Source organism: Suncus etruscus, chromosome 9 (assembly GCF_024139225.1).
Source record: "Suncus etruscus isolate mSunEtr1 chromosome 9, mSunEtr1.pri.cur, whole genome shotgun sequence".
NCBI lineage: Eukaryota > Metazoa > Chordata > Mammalia > Eulipotyphla > Soricidae > Suncus > Suncus etruscus.
The window spans coordinates 95,996,081-96,015,875 of record NC_064856.1 but is presented as its reverse complement, the minus strand read 5'-3'; the positions used below and the strand labels follow the sequence as shown (position 1 = coordinate 96,015,875).

The 19,795-nt window shown below is 49.0% G+C and overlaps 1 protein-coding gene across 4 annotated transcripts in view; it reads left to right on the top strand.

The window, feature by feature from the left end:
• AMBRA1 (autophagy and beclin 1 regulator 1) overlaps window positions 1-19,795 on the top strand; it is a 248,566-nt gene that overhangs the window by 221,332 nt on the left and 7,439 nt on the right. For all 4 annotated transcript variants that reach the window (XM_049779573.1, XM_049779572.1, XM_049779571.1 and 1 more), the window contains one exon: window positions 12,222-12,361. In XM_049779573.1, coding sequence (XP_049635530.1) covers window positions 12,222-12,361 — 140 coding nt within the window. The remainder of the gene's footprint in view (window positions 1-12,221; window positions 12,362-19,795) is intronic.

The window sequence follows — 19,795 nt, the reverse complement described above, 5'->3', positions numbered from 1 at the left end:
CCTAAAACCAGTAAGAAGGGGGTGGGAGGAGCACACTGGTCCTTGCCTTTGGGAAACAAGCTTTCCTGATGACTGGCATGCCCTGGAGTTGGAGAGCTGTTATTTTTCATGCCCACTGCATTTTGGGCTCTGCCCTCAGCCGCCTCAACAAGGCAGAAACACCGTCTCCAGCTTCCTCCCCGGTGTGGTTTCCTGCGTGGTGCTTTGATCCTTTGCTAATTTTGTTGCAGGCACAGTGGCGTTTATGTTCTATTTCCTACCAAACTCTTAGCTATTTGGCTGTCTGTGCTTCACCTCCCATCTTTTCTCAGCTGTTGTTGCTTTCCAGGGTTCTCCCTTGAATATCTGTCTGCTGGATTCGTCCCCACGTTGAGTCATTTTCATTTTTGTCCTCGTTTCTAGGACCTAAGGTTCTTTTTTTGATACTTTCCCTCTCCATCTGAAACTAAGCTTAGTCTTCCCAATTTGAATAGGACCGTTGGCTTCGGAAAGAGAAGACGAGCCCCTCTAAGCCCCTTCACCATCTGCAGCCTGGCTGTCTGCTGGACCCTCCGCCCTGCATTTCAGGGTTTATTCATCTCTGACCCCCTTAAACTTGAGCCAGGGAGAATTTCTTCCTTTGCATTCTGTTTTTAGCTTGGGCATTTAAAGTTTCCTGGGCTGGAGTTGGCTGAATTCTCTCAACTCTTAAACTGCCTGTGCTCCCTCTAATTGGAACAAGACATAATATTGTAAGAGAGAGCCGCAATTAGTTTTCTAAAATAGTGGCAACTTGCACATTATAATGACTTGGGTTCTAACAAGTAAAAACATAATAACTAAAATATGAAATTACTGCTGAAGCCAGAAGCAGTCATATTACCAGTCGCATCAACAGTAAAAGGCCATTTTGCCTAGGCAAGGGCAGAATTTGGCCACTGGACTGGGCAGACATGCAAGGGCCTTTTGAGCTAGTGAACAGTTGAGAGTGATGGTTTCACCCCCCAGAACTAACAGGTAAAAGTTGTGTGCATGTAAATAGGTTCTTGAGGCCAGAAAATAGGTCCTTTCTGCATACACTAGATATCACTAGTGCTTGTGTGACCTGTCTCTTTGGTCATTTGACAGCAGAAGTGATAGACAACGGCACCTTTGGGGGCAGGGATTTTTATTATTTGACTTGATAAGCAAAGCAACTCTCAGGCAGAGAGTAGTTCAGCTCTCCTCTCTCTGTGGAGTGACTTTATGCTCTTCAAGGCAAAGACCCAAATACTGAAGGGTCAATTTTATTGAAAGCTTTTTTCTTTGTGGTAACGTGGTGAAGCTGATTATATTCAAGGACCGAGTGACTATTAATTTCAAGGCAGGTGCTGGGAAGATAGCTTCTTTCTCCTCTCTCCCTTCACTACCTCCTCCCTTGCCTTTTTTTTTTTTCTTTTTGTTTGTTTATTTCCCAGTGCAGATAATTAATGGCAAGGCATCACACAAGCAAGACATGAACTCAGTCGCTGAGCTGTGTCAGGGGACACATCTCCCTCATCTCCCTCTTTCCTTGGCCCTGAAATTTCTGCTTTTGGTTGGTGGCCCATGCCCATGCGTACTTTCTAGACCTCTAGAGCTACACATCCCCCTCACACTCAGCAAGCACAAGGTAGCATGGAAGGATTTGTTAGTGTCTGCTCTGAGCAAACACCCCACTGGGCAGCCATTCCTCAAGTGTATCCCCTTGAATATTCACAGCAGGGCAGATTCTCGGGGCTCTGCCCAGAGCTGCTGAGTCAGAGTCTATGTGGGGTGAGGAGCAGCTGGCCCTGTGTCACCTTCTAGTGACTCTGCAAACCCCCTCAGCATTGAGAACCCAGCACTGACTGTGGGGACACTGGTTAGATCTCACTTTTCTTTTTTTTTTTTTTTTTTTTTTTGTTTTTGGGCCACACCCGTTTGACGCTCAGGGGTTACTCCTGGCTATGTGCTCAGAAATTGCCCCTGGCTTGGGGGGACCATATGGGACGCCGGGGGATCGAACCGCGGTCCTTCCTTGGCTAGCGCTTGCAAGGCAGACACCTTACCTCCAGCGCCACCTACCCGGCCCCAGATCTCACTTTTCAATACAGCTTTGCCTGCGTCTTTTATCTCTTACTTGTAATGTCTTCGGAACTTCATCTGCTTTACCTCTGTGGCTCCTATTATTTCAGGTATTTTCAGGAAGTTAAAAAAATCCATGAGTAGCTTTCCTGGCTCATGCTGGTCCCCCGGTGATGTGATGTAGAGGAAAGGCAAGATGAAGGCTATAAGATCTGATTAGAATCTAGTCTGCTCACAGCGATGTTTACTCGTTTACTCGGCCCTGCTTAAAGTTTCATTCCCTGCCTATCAGCCTGCATGCTATAGAATACAGCAGTGCTTAGGCTTCAAAAAGTGACCCTAGCTTTATCTTTCTCTCCAGACACTTTCCCGTCCGAAATAGTATTTTTTGAGTTCCTTTTTCTGGTGTTCAACTTAACTCAAGGTCATCCTTGGATAGGAGACAATCATGATACCCAGGGATAGATATCTATAAAGAAACAGTCAGCTTTCTTTTATACCAGTTCTCAGCTACCTTTCCAGACTGTTACTGTTAATAAAAGTTTTATCAAAGTGAACTGTAGAGGAGCTGATACTAGTTTATATAATAGTTTTATCAAAGTGAACTGTAGAGGAGCTGAAGCAATAGCATAGCGGTAGGATGCTTGCCTTGCAGCGGCCGACCTAGGTTTGATCCCTGGTATCCCATATGGTCCCCTGAGCCTGCCAGGATTGATTCCTGAGTACAGAGCCAGGAGTAATCCCTGAGCACCATGTGGCAAAAAAAAAAAAAAAAAAAAGTAAACCATAAAGAAGGCTTACATCTAGAGTGCTTGCACAGGGGCCAGAGAGGTGGTACAATGGTTAAGGCACTCAGCTGATCCAGATTCAATGCCTAGCACTCAAAGGATCCCCAGAGTCCTGCCAGATTAGATACCTGAACAGAGTAAAGAATAAGCCCTGGGCCCGGAGAGATAGCACGGCGGTGTTTGCCTTGCAAGCAGCCGATCCAGAACCTAAGGTGGTTGGTTCCAATCCCGGTGTCCCATATGGTCCCCCATGCCTGCCAGGAGCTATTTCTGAGCAGATAGCCAGGAGTAACCCCTGAGCACTGCCGGGGGTGGCCCAAAAAAAACAAACAAAAAAGAATAAGCCCTGAGTGTCACTGTGTATGGTTTAAATTCAACAATAAATTGCTCAAACTAGTCATAATAATATTGTAACTTAATTCCTGGGTTAAGAGGAAGCCCCATTTGCTGTATGACACCCCCCCATGTCTATACTTCTGCGAGCTTCTATATATCCTTTGATATATAACTTTCCCTGTGGTCCCCCTCCCTGCCCCAGAGTTTAGCCTGTGATAGAATCCAAACATCAACACTTCCTAGATTCTCAAAGTTGGATTTCAAAGGTGACCTAGAACTCTAGTTCACTAATGGAGCATATTCTCCAAAAATCGAAGGCATCCAAGCCTCTCCTTAATCTTGTCTAGTCCTGGGAGTGGCAAATAACCAAAAATAAAGATTTTATTTTTTTATTTTTATATCCTGGAAGAGTATTATTTCTTCAAGGGAGATTGGGATAAAAGAGACGGCTTTGTTGTCAGAAATGATTTACTCCTTCCTAAGATTTTGGTCCTCATTAATTTTCTTAAAGCTGCCTGTCAGTTGATTAAAAGCTGCTTCCGCTGCAATTATCTTAAAGTTGACTTCTGAGATGCAGTACAAAGCATCTATCCTCAAAAAGTTTCTTCGGCACATTGTAGGAGAAGGGGAGGGAGGTATCAGAGAAGTCCGGGGTGTCTCTGATGCGATTTGTCAGAGAAGGGAGGGGGCAAGATAAAAAATTAAAAATAACATGAGAGCTGCAGTCAGAGCCATTTAGACAAAATTTTTCCATGACAGATCCCTCCTGCTCTGACAGTTTCTCTCTCTCGTGGCCTCTCGGTAGAGCACAACCAATACTGCCTCGTACTTCCCAAACTCAAATTTGTACTCGGCCCTCGCAGGGGTCCTATGTTGTGCTTGGTCTGCCAAGACAACAGTGAAGGAGGTTGATCTAGTCCTGGCTCCCATGGTGTCTGCAGCCTGTATGATTGGCCTGCCTGTCCCCTCCCCATTGCATCCCAGCCTCCCTGTGTGTTTGGCACGCACAGATATACGTAGCAGTTGTTTCAGGAGCAGATGAAATCTGTGTGCTGTGCCTTTCCTACATGAGCAGGAACCCCTGAAGTGCCCAGTATATGACTCAGCCCCCAGGCAGGACTCAGTGCTAAGACTTTTCCTGGAAACAGGGAGTGTCCCTCTCTTTTCTTTTCCCCAGATCCACACATGTCAGTGACTGTTCTGGGTTCTGGGCCTGAGATTCTCAATCTTATCTCAAAAGTGAAAGGCAGGGGCCAGAGTGCTGGTACAAGGGGTAGGGCACTTGCTTTGCACCAACTCAGATTTGACCCCCAGCATTCCATATGATCCCCCACAGTGTTGGGGGATCCCTGAGTGCAGAGCCAGGAATAACCCCTGAGCACTGCCAGGTGTGGCCCAAAAACCAAAATAAATGTGAAAGGTAGAGCTTTTTTTTTGTTTTGTTTTGTTTTGTTTTTGGGTCACACCCGGCAGTGCTCAGTGGTTACTCTTGGCTCTATGCTCAGAAGTAATGTAACTCCTGGCAGGCTCAGGGGACCTATATGGGATGCTGGGATTCGAACCACCAACCTTCTGCAGGCAAGGCTAACGCCTTACCTCCATGCTATCTCTCTAGCCCCCAACATTTTTTGTTTTTAAGAATTTATATTGGAGGGCCCGGAGAGATAGCACAGTGGTGTTTGCCTTGCAAGCAGCCGATCCAGGACCAAAGGTGGTTGGTTCGAATCCCGGTGTCCCATATGGTCCCCCGTGCCTGTCAGGAGCTATTTCTGAGCAGACAGCCAGAAGTAGCTCCTGAGCACCGCCGGGTGTGGCCCAAAAACCAAAAAAAAAAAAAAAAAAAAAAAAGAATTTATATTGGGGGTTTGGAACGATAGCACAGCGGTAGGGCATTTGCCTTGTCACACGGCTGACCCAGGACAGACCCAGGTTTGATTCCCAGCATCTCAGAGTTCAGAGCCAGGAGTAACCCTTGAGCGCCACTGTGTGTGACACACATACAGAAAAAAAAAATGAATTTACATTGAGGGCCAGAGCAGTAGCACGGCGAGTAGGGTATTTGCCTTGAATGTGGCCAACCTGGGACCGACCAGGGTTCAATCCCCGGCACCTTATATGGTTCCCTGAGCCTTCCAGAACCAGTTTCTGAGCGCAGAGCCAGGAGTAACCCCTGAGCACTGCTGGGTGTGGTGCAAACACCCAAAAATTTACATAAAGGAAAAAAATTGTTGGAAGGCCAGAGTGATAGAACGTGTGGATAGGACACTTTCTTTGCACATGGCCAACCGGGGTTTGATCCCTAGCATCACATCAGATCTGAGCACAGGAGTGATCCCTGAGTACAGAGCCAGGAATAAGCACTGGGCACAGCTCGGTATAGCCTAAAAACAGAACAGAAGGAAAAAACCCACCATCTCTCTCTTTCTCTCTCTTTCTCTCATTTTCACTCTCCCTCTATCTTTCCCTCCTCCCTCTCTTACTCTCCCTCTCTTCTCTCTCTCTTCTTTCTCCCTCCCTCCCTCCTCTCTGTCTCTCCTTCTCTCTCCCTCTCCTCTCTCCCCTCTCCCTTCCTCCGTCCCCACCTCCTCTTTTTCCCATCTTCCCTCTTTCCTCCCTCCCTCCCTCCCTCCCCAGAGATCTCGAAAGCCTAGGAAATTCAGAAACTCCACTTGTAACCACAGAAATAGGACTGTAAGGAAATATAATTTTTATTTCTTGGAGCTTCAGAGCCCCAGAGGGCCTCACTGTTTTCTTGAGCATCAAGCTATGGAATCATCTCTGCCTCAAGCCTAAGGGCCAGAGATGGCCAATGAGAAGCTTCAGACTGACTAAAAAGTAAGATTTGGGCCCGGAGAGATAGCACAGCGGTGTTTGCCTTGCAAGCAGCCGATCCAGGACCAAAGGTGGTTGGTTTGAATCCCGGTGTCCCATATGGTCCCCCGTGCCTGCCAGGAGCTATTTCTGAGCAGACAGCCAGGAGTAACCCCTGAGCACCGCCGGGTGTGGCCCAAAAACCAAAAAAAAAAAAAGATTTGTCCTCTGACTGTCTTTGGGGGTCTCCTTGAGAAGTACCGGCAATGAAGATCAAGTTTTAAAGTCTCTGGCTGGTCTTGTCTACCCCAGTTTGTAACTCATTTGTGTTGGTGACAACGGTCTTAAATCCAAAGTCTGATGAAAAGCAGTTTTGTTCTTTTTTGGTTGGGGAGATTTGTCAGGGCCAGAGTGTTCCAGGAAGATTCATGTCTGCCTCAATGCAATAAAGACGAGAAGGAGATAACTTGGTATCCTTATTTTAAAATAAACCCTGTAGGGCCAGAGAGATAGTACCACAGGTCAGGTGCTTGCCATGTACCCAGCTGACCCTGGTTCGATCCCCGCCTCTGCATATGGACCCCAAGCTTTGCTAAGAATAATCCCTGAGCAATGCTGAGCATGACCCTACGGCCAAAAAAAAATAAATACTAAATAACCCCTGTAAAGATCACATCAACTTTCTCTAAGTTTTGAACTGCAAAGTAGAGTACAAAGGTGCACAGAGACTGTGAATGAAATGCAGGTTTCTGACAACCATCAAATTCTCCTAGTAGCAAACAACTGTAGTTCCAAAAGAAGATGCTGGCCAGTTCTATCCCCTGCCCACTCAGGCATGTGCGCACCCACAAGGTGTGTAGCCATCCATTTCCAACACAAAGGTCAGCTGTCTCCTAGCATCTGCTTTCCATTGATTTTTCCCTCCTCCCTCCCTGGGAGTTGGTTCTCTGTGAGCTCCCAGCCCTCTCCCAAACGTAGCAACCTCTCTTGACCCCCATCATCACCTGGAAGGCGTGTCTCCTCACACTTCCTTCCTCAGAGCCCCCTTGCCCTGTACCTTCTTTCCCTGCCCTGCCAGACTCCTTTTCCAAACAATCCCAGTCCTCCTGGCACCTTCCATAGTCCTCGTTAAAACAAGACTGCACTTGACTGCTCTCCAGATGATGAAATTTCCCCATGTAAACACCATCATCACAGTGCTCTCTCTTAGCTTCTTATCTGTGCTCATCGAAGCATCATGCAGTTAGCTGCTTGCACTAATGGTCCAAGTTTTATTGATATCTAGGAGAATGGACAGCATCATGTGGAGTGGCACACCATCCATTATCCCTCTACATTCTGAAAAGATGGAGAGCCTCGCTTGCTACTGAGCTCCTTAGGCTGCTTTTCATTCTCTTCCTGTCTCTCTTTGAGCAGGAAACAAATATCTTTGGATTTGGTCTGGAAACAGTTTTCTTTTCCTCCTGCTTCCTACTGGTCAGTATTGAAAGGGCAAGTGGACAGGAATTCTAGAGGCCGCCCCAAACCAGAAGTGGAAGAATTCGTTACCTTGTCCCACTAGCTTAGGATCATGGATCCAGGTCTTGGTGACCTGACTCATTCCCTATAGACATGGTCAGACTTCATTGAATCTGAAATTAAAAAAAAAAAAGTGTTCCTTTCGAGTACATAATGCCAACACCCTCAACATTAAGCAGAAACCAGACTAGTCTGCTTGGGGGCGGAGGTGGGAGGGGGTCTCTCTCAGTACATACAATAATTGTGGGGAAAGGTGAATCCAGGATTCCGTGAGCACAGATCAGTACCTGGGTTTTGTATCCAGCCTTTTAATGGGTTCTTAGATCCTGATAATCTCCCTTCTGGTTCTGTGGGATTTGGTAGTTTAGTTCATAACATGTCAAATAGTGTCACCAAGAGGGATTTGGGGCTGGTCACCAGCTTTGCCCTAACATCCCATGGGGAACTTTAGGGCATCTGACAGTGATTAGGAAACATCTCTGAGATAGCTTGGGGTGATAAGACTGCCCTTTGACCCTTTTGGGGGGCTTTCTGGGGGAACCACACCCAGTGATGCTCAGAAGTTACCCCTGGCTCTGTACTCGGGAATTACATCTGGTGGTGCTGAGGAACCATTTGGATGGTGGGGATTGAACCTGGGTTGGCACTTGTAAGGCAAATTCCCTACCCATTCTGCTACCCACGCACTGGCCCCTCAGATCTTTGATTTTGAGGATGCTGCCAAACTGGCTGGCTGGGCCCTCATCCATGCCCAGTCAGTTTTGGACCCAATTCCCGGTTCACCTAGTATCTGGGTTGAAAAGACTGATGAGGGCCCAGAGAGATAGCACAGCGGCGTTTGCCTTGCAAGCAGCCGATCCAGGACCAAAGGTGGTTGGTTCGAATCCCGGTGTCCCATATGGTCCCCCGTGCCTGCCAGGAGCTATTTCTGAGCAGATAGCCAGGAGTGACCCCTGAGCACTGCCGGGTGTGGCCCAAAAACCAAAAAGAAAAAAAAGAAAAGACTGACTTCCAAGGACCAGGAAAAGTGCAGGGGTGAGGGCACTTGCTTGCCTTGTATGCAACGGACCTCACTTCCATCCCCAGTCCCACCATTAGGCCACTAGGAGTCACTGCTCTCCACAGCACCTTATGAGCACCGATAGGAGTGACCCAACCCCATCCCAACCCCTGGAGGAAAAGGAGCCCAAAGCCATAAATGATGAAGGGGTGGCAGAGCTCCCTAACTCTCAACCTGCATCTGAAACTGGTCTCAGGCTAGCTGTGAAGCGTGTTTCCCCTAGTGAGGGGCTTTGAGAACTGCGGCCCCGGTAGCTGCTCAATGCTTGTGTGTGAGCTTGGAGCAGATGGGCTCTCGGACCCAGACCTCAGAAGTCATCGATTCTCCTCCTTAGCTTTGCCCTATGCTGCTTGCCTCCTTCTTCCTCCTTCCCACCCTCACATTAGAGCGTGATAAGCTTGCTTGCTTATCAGGAATCCTGTAGGCTGCTGATCTTCGCATGGTATTTTCTGGCTTCCTGCCACAAAGCAGGATTTAGCCTAATACCCAAACATTGGAGGAGCTGCCTTTCATCACCGTTTGAGCCTCAGTCAGAGGACAAGCCAGGCCCCTCGACTCCTCCAGCCATCAAGACTGGGAAGATCCACCACAAGGTCTTGATGTGGGGAGCGAGGGTGGTTTGTCCCGGCCTCTAATTACTTTTCTCCAATCCCTCTGACCCTATCTCACCTACTCACTGTCATCCAGCATACTGGCCTTTGGAGGGTTTTTTTCCCCAAAGTTCCTGGGCTTAGAAACTAATAGTTAGTATTTACTAGTTGAGCCCTCTGCTGCCCCAGGCCACTTAAGGTAAACGTGTGACCCGTAAGAGGCTTACTTCTTTCTTGCCGTAGACATTTCTAGAAGAGCAAGCTTTTTTTATTTTATTTTTATTCCTTTGAAATCCCTGTCATAAAACCTTAGCGCAGTTCCCAGGTATCAGCTCTGCTCATCTTATCTTCCTTCTTGCAGGGTCTCTGTTCCCTGCAGTTACGGGCGATTGTGTTGCACGGGCGACTGATGTGAGACCCATATCGAGCCTCCACAGGCCCAGACCCAGGCTCCTCACATCCTGCTCACTGACCTAAGCTGCACCCCACGTGCATTCTGGGTGTAGCCCCTTCACACCCTCTGGCCATTGGGAGAGGGGCTATTAAACAGATGCTGTGACCCCAGCCACCTTTGTCTGCTCAGTTTGTTTTGTCAAGTCAGCCGGGGCGCCTCCAGATTGGATAGAAAGAACAACTGATTATTTTTTGGGAGGATGAAGCTCTCTATGGAAGAGGTGTTTTGGGACATTGTTGGCTCCATGCAATGCAAGGATGTGGCTCTCCAGAGCTCAAGCATTTAGAGAAATTCATAAAATCCATTGGCGCATTTGGAGTCCTCTCCTCAGACCAGAAATCTTAAGAAACATGGGTTCCTTCTGATCCTTGCACTTGAGTCCACCTGGGAGGCCATGGTAGGTTCTTGACTGCTGCAGCCATGGAGCCTTTGGTCTTCAGCCCTGAACCAGTGCTTGAGGACCATGGCAGCACCCTTCTGTCAGTGTGCCCTTGGCTGCCCGGGCCTGGAGAGTGGCCCGGTGCCTGGTGACTATACTAAATGTGTACTAGTTGCTCTCTGCTTTCCAGGATGCACAGGCTCCTTGCATGCAAGGGTCAAGAATTGCTAGTGTTCCAAACTGTTGAGCTACTGACAGACTCTTCATGAGTGTGAATGGTCTTACTTGGATCTGCACTGTGAGGATTGATCCCAGGGCCTAGTAAACAACAACTCAACCCTTTCTTGGGTTGAAATGGACTAAGCCAGGATCAGAGTGATAGCACAGTGGTAGGGCATTTGCCTTGCCCGCTGCCAACCTGGGACGGACCTGGGTTTGATCCCCAACATCCCATATGATTTCCCAAGCCTGCCGGGAGTGATTTCTGTGCATAGAGTCAGTAGTAACCCCTGAGCAACACTTTTGGGTATGGCCCCAAAACAAACAAACCAAAAAAAGGACTAAACCCCCTCAACCAACCAACCAACCAACCTTCCTTCCTTCTTTCCATTCTTCCTTCCTTCCTTCCTTCTTTCCATCCTTCCTTCCTTCCTTCCTTCCTTCCTTCCTTCCTTCCTTCCTTCCTTCCTTCCTTCCTTCCTTCCTTCCTTCCTTCCTTCCTTCTTTTCTTCTCTGCCTCACCTGGATAATCATCAGAGAAACTATCTTTACACAAATCTAATTTTATTTTCATATAATTTTTCTAAGTCACACTCGCCTTTCTCTTGTCCCTTTCCTCTCTTAAGGACAGGATAAGACATATATGCTTTATAAATTAGCCCTGGGTTTGATCCTTGGAATCAAAAATACAAAATGAGGAGCCAGAGCAATAGTACAGCAAGTTAGGCAGGCCTTTGCCTTACAAGCAGCCAACCTGGGTTTGCTCTTCGGCATCCCCTTAGGGTTCCAATCCCCCTCCCACTGCCAACAGTGATTCCTGAGTGCAGTCAGGAATAACCCCTAAGCATCCCCAGGTAAGGCCCCAAAATAAAAATAAGCATAAAATTAAAACCAGGAAATAATAAAACCATAAAGAGTCAAAAAAAGAAAATGTTGCCCTGACAGACACTCCAGTTTATGGAGCAAAGCTTCATGTCCTATGCATAGGCCCCTGTGACCTGATTTAGAACCCCCTCTCCCAGGTCCTGATAATAGCAGCCATCACCATGATGAGTTTCTACCATGCCAGGCATCATCTTCCTCCTCTTCTCTTTTCATCCCCCAGTTGTTGGGATGATGTTGCTCTTTAGGTTGTGATCCAGGGAATTGTTAGGCGGGTGGCATCAGAATCCAAGGCTTCCTGAGTCCTCACTCTGCTGTTTGCCTCCATGGTACTTCTGGAACGTCAGCAACATCCCATAGTTCAGTGGCCGAGGTCCGGAGGCTCACACTCCACCTTCAGCCCCAGTCTAGGCAGTGACAAGGCCCTCCTTTCAGATCGCAGTAGCTTGTGAAGGGTGGAGACCGCAGCCTGGAGACCCTCTCCCTGGAGGTGGAAGCGATGTGCAAGGGGCATTTCCTTCCTTAGCAGGGAGTTGACCCGGTGCCTGTGCATTCACGATTCACCCTCTGCCCTGCTGCCTCCAGCTTCCCCAGCACCTTTTAGGTTTCCTTAACAATAGCAGTCCTAACATGGTTCTCAATTAGATGAATTAAGAATGTTCTCTGATGTTATCACCCCCTCCCGCCCCCCTATCACCTTCAGTTCCCCATTACTGAGTGAGCGCTATGATCTCCATGGAAACAGGGCTACCAGTCAAGCTTGGTTCTCACTGGTGTGTCTGGTCAGAGAAAAGTTTGGGACAGGCCTTACTGGGGTAGCTGGGTTCTACAGCGTGTTTTCTGCGAGGCTCCCTAATGGGTCCACACATAGGCTTCACGCAAGCAATCCAGGCATGGCCCTGGAGTTCTAGTCCTCACCCTTTGTCTGCCCCCACTACACTGCCAGTTCCCAGATCCGTGACGAGTCCTCCCAAGCCCATCCCAAGCCCCGTTCCCTTGCCTCTGTGCTTCATTTGCTTCAGGTCTAGGGGGACTCTGCTTCTCCCTAACACTGCGTTTTTTTTGGGGTAGCGAATTATTTCTTCCCCTCATTTTTCTTTTTCTTTCTCTCTCCTCCCAGCGAGTTTTCAATGTCCTTTACCCCATGCCTGCAGACCAGCGGAGACATGTCAGCATCAACTCTGCCCGCTGGCTGCCAGAGCCAGGGCTCGGCCTGGCCTATGGCACCAACAAAGGAGACCTGGTGATCTGCCGGCCAGAGTGAGTGGCTTGGGACTGGGAGATGGGGGGGGTGGGGGGGTGGGCGGGGATTGAAGGAATCAGCATTTCCCCCTGAATGTGCTCAGCAAGGGGTTGCTAAGATGGAACTGCAACTCCACCTGCCTCTTTCTCAGCCTCACGCCTTACAGGACTGAATATCCAGAAGATGGCAGGGTGTGCCTCACTCGGGATGTCAGAAACTGGCTCAGTGACGGCTTGTCTTCCTAAATCTAAGACACTCTTTCTCTGTTGGTCCCTTTTCCTTGGCTATCTTAGTTTCCCTGTAACCAGACATACTCTAGACCAGCAACTGTTCTATTCTGAACCTTTTTTGAAAAAATTCAACAGGTGGTCTTGGTTTTGTGTAAATGCCATAACTGTTAACTTAAGAAATAAAAGGAGAGGGGCCGGAGAGATAGCATGGAGGTAAAGGTGTTTGCCTTTCATGCAGGAGGTCATCAGTTCGAATCCCGGCGTCCCATATGGTCCCCCGTGCCTGCCAGGAGCAATTTCTGAGCCTGGAGCCAGGAATAACCCCTGAGCACTGCCGGGTGTGACCCAAAAACCACAAAAAACAAAAACAAACAAAAAAAAAAAAACTGTGGAATGCAAAAAATAAGGTCAAAATAAAAAAATTAAAAAAAAAAAAAAAAGAAATAAAAGGAGAAATGGAATACTGTGGGCCCGGAGAGATAGCACAGCAGCGTTTGCCTTGCAAACGGCCAATCCAGGACCAAAGGTGTTTGGTTCGAATCCCGGTGTCCCATATGGTCCCCCGTGCCTGCCAGGAGCTATTTTTGAGCAGACAGCCAGGAGTAACCCCTGAGCAATGCCGGGTGTGACCCAAAAACCAAAAAAAAAAAAAAAAAAAAAAGAAATGGAATACTGTTAAACAACCCTAATTTGCCAAGCTAGCAGTCTCCAACAACTTGGCTCTTAACAGTGCAGGCATTGAGCCAAAAAGTTTCTGGGGCCAGGGAGAGAGCTCAAAGGGTTGGAGCACATGCTGCTGTACTGTACAAAAGGGAGCTTAAAGTCTGCTGAGCACTGTCAGGAGAGGGCCCCTCATGCAGCACCCCACCCCCATTCCCAGCACAGCCAGCTATGGAGCAGAGAAAAGCATTTCTGATGACACCCCTTTTGCTTCCTCTACCTCATCATGTATGTACAAGTCTGGGTGCAGCCTTTTCCTTGGGACCCTGGGGCTCAACCAGGGCTGGTGTCAGGCCTCAAGCTCAGGCATGCGGGGTGCAGAGCCATTTTTAAGGGCGCACCAACTGTCTTCTAAAGGGAGGTTCCATGCTGCCTTTTGATTTGACCCATGGAAATTTTTCCTGGATTTGGATTGGGTTGGTTTTTTGTTTCGTTTGCTGGTAATCAAATCCAGCATCTCACGGAACCTAGCCTGGGTCATTCTGGCGCCTTGTCAGACGAGTTAGGTTGGTAACCCAGGAGGGAAGAGACACAATTCTTAGGGCAGATAATTTATTCCATATTTTCACAGCATCCCTCCCTCCATGAGCCTTTGTCACTGGTTGAAGCTAGAGATCAGCTTGGGATACCCCCAAAGATGCCTCTCCCTCAGTCCTCTGTATTTCCAGAACACAACCTGCCCTCACAGCTGCCCCCTGGAAGACCAGTTGTCTCATCTCTTCCCTGTGTAGGCATCAAATAGGCATCTTTTCCAGAAAGGACTTTTTTTTTGGGGGGAGGGGCTATGCCCAGCAGTGCTTAGGGATTACTCTTGGCTCTGCACTCGAAAATCACTCCTGGCAGGCTCAGGGAACCATACAGATGCCGAGGATTGAACCCGGATTGGTTTTGCGTAAGGGAAATGCCCTATCTGATGTGCTAATAGCTCCAGCCCCTCAACAGACTTGATTTTCTTTTCGTTTTTGGTTTTTGGGTCACACCCAGCAGCGCTCAGGGATTACCCCTGGCTCTACGCTCAGAAATCACTCCTGGCAGGCTCAGGGGGACCATATGGGATGCTGGGATTTGAACCACCGACCTACTGCATGCAAGGCAAACACCTTACCTCCATGCTATCTCTCCGACCCCCTGTTGTGCTTTTTATTTTTTTTTTATTTTTTTTTTTTTTTGTGGTTTTTGGGTCCACCCGGCAGTGCTCAGGGGTTATTCCTGGCTCCATGCTCAGAAATTGCTCCTGGCAGACACAGGGGACCATATGGGACGCCTGGATTCGAACCGATGACCTTCTGCATGAAAGGCTAACGCCTTTTACCTCCATGCTATCTCTCCGGCCCCCTGTTGTGCTTTTTAAAGGGGGATCTGCTCCTCCACATGCAGAATCTTCATCCGTTTAGTCAGGGCCCCCTAAAGGCACTCATGTCTAAAACCCCAGCCTACATACTTGGTGTGAGTCACAAATGCTGCAGCCAAACTTGAGGCTGGCATTGGCCTCTGTTTTCTCTTTCTTTTCTTCCATATGTTATCTTCAGCATCCCAAGTCTCAGCGGGACTGGGCCATCTTGACTACATGGAGGAACTCTTACCCCTCAGCAGATGCAGCCTCTTGCGAGCACAAGGGCCCCAGCACTTGACTTGGGGAAGAGCACCCCATTATGGAGTGGCACCTTTATGCAACCCAAAGAGAATTAGCCTTGCCTTGCTCTTTCAGTGTTTCTCTTTAATCAGGCTAGGTTGGCAGAGGCCCCAAAGCGGTGGCCTGGCATAAAAAGTGCCAGATATATCAGAATGAACAGGACTAAGGCTGGAGCAAAAGCATACAGCCAACCCAGGTTCAATCCCCAGCATGATATGGTCTCCCAAGCCTGCCGGGAGTAACCCCTTAATGCTGCCTGGTGTGACCCCAAAACAAACAAAATAAGTAGGGGGGTAAGGTGTTCGCCTTGCATGCAACCAACCCAGGCTCAATCCTCAGCATCCCATATGGCACCACCAAGAGTGATTCCTGAGTATGGACTAGCCAAAAGTAGCCCCTATGCACTGCCAGATATGGCCTAAACCTTTCCCATCTCCAAAAAAGAACTCCCAGTTCCCTTTACTCCCCAAGTAACCTTTCCTAAATCTCAGAGAGCATAGCTCTAGGGTCCAGGTATGGCTCTTGTGTTAGAGCACATGCCAGGCTTCAATCTCCAGCACTGCAAGAAAAATAGAATAAGTAGGGAGATGGTTCAAAGTTCTGGAAGATGTGAATTGCAGGAGTCCTGACTTCTGGCCCCAAAACCATGTGGGGTCCTCTGAGAGTAGGACTCAAGTACTGCCACAGTCACACCAAAAAATAACAGTAGTAGGGCTGGAACAGCACAACAGATAGGGCACTTGCCTCGCATGCAAATGACCCAGGTTCTATCCCCAGCATCCTGTATGGTCCCCTAAGCACCACCAGGAATCAATAAAATAAAATTTTATTTTATTTATTAAAAAGATTAAAATAGGAGCCGGAGAGATAGCATGGAAGTAGGGCATTTGCCTCGCATGCAGAAGGACGGTGGTTCGAATTCCGGCATCCGGTATGGTCCCCTGAGCACTGCCAGGTGTGACCAAAAAAAAAAAAAGATTAAAAATAATGAAAATAGCCCCTCTCTTTCGTTGTTGTGGTGGTTGTGGTGGTTGTGGTTGTTTGGGCCACACCGGGTGATGCTCAGGCTATGTGCTGGGCCACACCCGGTGGTGCTTAGGGGTTACTCCTGGCTATGTGCTCAGAAATCACTCTTGGGGCCCAGAGAGATAGCACAGCGGTGTTTGCCTTGCAAGCAGCCGATCCAGGACCTAAGGTGGTTGGTTCGAATCTTGGTGTCCCATATGGTCCCCCGTGCCTGCCAGGAGCTGTTTCTGAGCAGACAGCCAGGAGTAACCCCTGAGCACCACCGGGTGTGGCCCAAAAACGGGGGGGGGGGGGGGGGATCAGAAATCGCTCTTGGCTTGGGGAACTGTATATGTAAATATTTTAGGGGATTATTATGTTACTGACCCTACCCTGAAGGGGGATTGTGCCCTACCCTAGAGTGTGACCTGGCATTCTGCCCCCACCCTAGGGTTGTACCTGATTCTGCTTCCACCATTGAGTGGTATCTGATCCCACCATTGGGTGGTACCTGATTCTGGGGGATAAAAACAAGGGTCTGTGGAAGGCGAGGGGGCTTTTGGCAGGAACTGATGCTGAGGCTTTGGACTTCAGTCTATGGGATGGGGATGCCAGTGGATTGAACCGTGTTCCATTCTAGACTAGCGCTTGCAAGGCAGGCACCTTACCTCTAGCGCCATTGCTCCGGCCCCCACTCCCTCCTTTTTAAAAAGCAGTTGTGCATTGAATGACCCCTCCTTTAGGTGGCTTCAAGCTACATGGACACAGACCTCACCTACTCTTTTAATGGCCTCAGCTTTTCTGCTGAAGAATTTGGCTGTCACCATGATAGGGTGCTTTCAGAGCTTTCCCTTCCCCAGAACTGTGTAGTAGCCCACATCAGTGAGAGGAACTGCACCAGTCTGTTTCTGGCAGTGCTACCCCGTGTCTGCTTACTGACCAAAGTTCAGTTTGTCAAGATAGACAGTTAGGCAGAAGGTTTGATTTCTTTTTAAGCGACAATGTCTCATACCCACTTTGCCTAAGTACCTCCAGGTGTGACTCAAAAAAAAAAAAAAGGAACCATGCTATCTCTCCGGCCCCAAGAAAGGAAGGAAGTCTGAGTCAGAGGTTCCCAAACTTCTTTGGCCTGCTATTACCTTTAATTCTCTGTTTTTGTTTGGTTTGGTTTGGTTTGGTTTGGTTTTGGAGTCACACCTGGTGATGCTCAGCGGTTACTCCTGGCCATGCACTCAGAAATTGCTCCTGGCATGGGGGACCATATGGGATGTCCATCCTAGGTTAGCGCATGCAAGGCAAGTGCCCTACCGCTTTCACTGCAGCTCAGGCCCCTAATTCTCTGTTTTGGGGGTTCTACCTAGCAGTACTCAGGGGCCACTCCTGATGGCACTTGAGACCATATGGTGCCACAATTTGAACCACAGAGTCACCAGCCATAGCTGCATGCCAGGCACTTGCTTTAACAGTGGTGCTCAAGGCTTTCTCCTGGCTCTGTGCTCAGGGATATCTCCTTGCGGTACTTGGATGACCATACGTTGCACCCAGGATAGAACCCAGTCAGCTTCATGCAAGGCAAGTGCCTTACTTTCTGTACTGTCTCTCTGGCCTAGAAACATTTTTTTTTTGCCTTATCTTTGCTTTGGGGTCACCACCCAGTGCTAATCGGGACTCACTTCTGACTCTGTGATCAAAGCTCACTCCTGGCAGTTCTCCGGGGACCCTATGGAGTGGTGGGGATTGGACCCAGTTCAGCCATGTGCAAGCCAAGAGCCCTTCCTGCTCAGCCTCCCTCTGCCCCAAGAAAGAGATTTTGATAAAGCTAGAGAATTCATGTGAGTTTGGGACCTACAGTTTAAGACACTGTGCTCCAAATTGGGGTGTGCAGCCTTCAGGGGTCTGGTGGTTACAGCAGCAGTAAATGAGAAAAAAAAAAAAGTGAGGATGCTGACAGCTCCGGGCTATGGGGCATCTCTGAGCTAAAAGGAGAAGGAATAACGAGGGAGCTGGGAGCCGCTGCTTGGGGCTGTTGTCTCAGCAGCTGCCTAAGGCACGCTTGCCTGTCCCTGTCCCTGGCACGCCCGTTCCCCAGGGCACATTAGCCAAGCCCGCCAGCTGGGCCGAGATTGCAGCCCTGGCTGCCGCACAGGTGGGTGTCTGCCTTTGTCCCAGATGCACGCAGCTGCACCCTGTTTTGTGCTCTCAGCCCTGCTCCTGATTTCCCCTTCTTTGTCCTTGCCTCAGCCTTCTCTTGATCACAAAGACCCGGGTAGACTGCTCCTTGGACTTGGCTTTTGGGGTGCAGAAATTCAGTGCTCAATAGTAATAACGGTCCAAGGAAGTGCCGTCTCCAGGACACCACTGTGGCCCTGAGGGAAAAAGCACTGTGGGGGACTGCTCTCACCCACTCACCCCATCTTTCTCCTCACTCTGCACCTCTGAGCCTCCGCTCCTTCCAGCACTGTGCCTCTAGCTGACCTCCAGCTCCACCAACACCCCCACAGATAACCGTGACAGATGTGAAGTACCGGATTGAAGTGTGGGGGTGCTTATTCACTCCTGGCTTCAATCAACGCTGACACGCGGAGGGGGTATACTGTGAAGACCACTGCTTCTTTTTTTTGGAGGGGGTCACACCCGGCAGCGCTCAGGGGTTACTCCTGGCTCTATGCTCAGAAATCGCTCCTGGCAGGCTTGGGGGACCTTATGGGGTGCCGGGATTCGAACCACCGTCCTTCTGCATGCAAGGCAAATGCTCTACCTCCATGCTGTCTCTCCGGCCCCAAGACCACTGCTCAGAGGAAAGACTGAGACCCCTGTCAGGAGCCAAGACTTAGGCACCCAGCCCTTGGCTTGCATGCAGGCCTCTTGCCAAGACCCCAGCTCTGTCAATTTAAGAGGAAGCTGCCTCAGTAACCAGCAATTTAAATCAGGCATCTTTGACCAAGGACAGGAGCATGACATGCGTGTGAATCCAAAGGGGAGCCAGAGATTGCCTTGTTCAGGCCGACGTGTCCCACACACCCTCCATAACACCTCCCCCCCCAAAAAAAAACCAGGTTCCAGCCCTTCCTAGTACCACACAGGAAAGGGGCCTGCATGGGTCACCTAGAAATAGTTCAGCCCTGTGTCCGACACCTTTGCAGCCTTGTCGCTCAGAGATGAAGGAACCTCCTCAGAAAGAAACCCTAGGAAGCTTCAGAGCCGGGGTCCCAAGTATATGAAGAAGCCAGCCACTCACTCATCAAGCTAGGCCCTGCAGCACTGCTGTCCAAGGTTCCCCCAGAGCCCTTTTGAGAAGACTCAGCACTGGCTGGCCTTCCCCTCTATTCCTTTCTGTTTGCCCGACTTCCAGAAAAAGCCTGGAGCAAGCAGTGACTCACTTGTCCTCACTGAAACCCAAAGAAGAAAAAAGTGATTGGCACTGTTCAGTCCTGTTGGACATCGGTCCCTAAGCATCTCTGTGGTCACAGAGGATGCCTGCTTACCTGTCTCTTGGTACCCAGAATGCCAGCCACATTTGTGATCTCTGCTCTGATTCCATAACTTAAGTCAAACCAAGACTGGGATTGACCATGTAGGTGGAGAGCAGGAAGAATGGGGAGCCACACAAAACAACTGATACAGCCTCTGTTGTTTGGCATGTGACTTTGTTGGTTGTGGTCAGAATTCACAGCAGGGCTAGAGAGATAGCACAGCAGTAGTGTATTTGGCTTGCATGTGGCTGACCTGAAAGGACCTGGATCGATTCCCGACATCCCATATAGTCCCCTGAGTCTGATAGGCAGTTGCTGAGCGCCACTGTGTATGACTCAAAAACCAATCAATCAAACAATAAATAAAGTTGAAAAAATGAGTTCACAGCA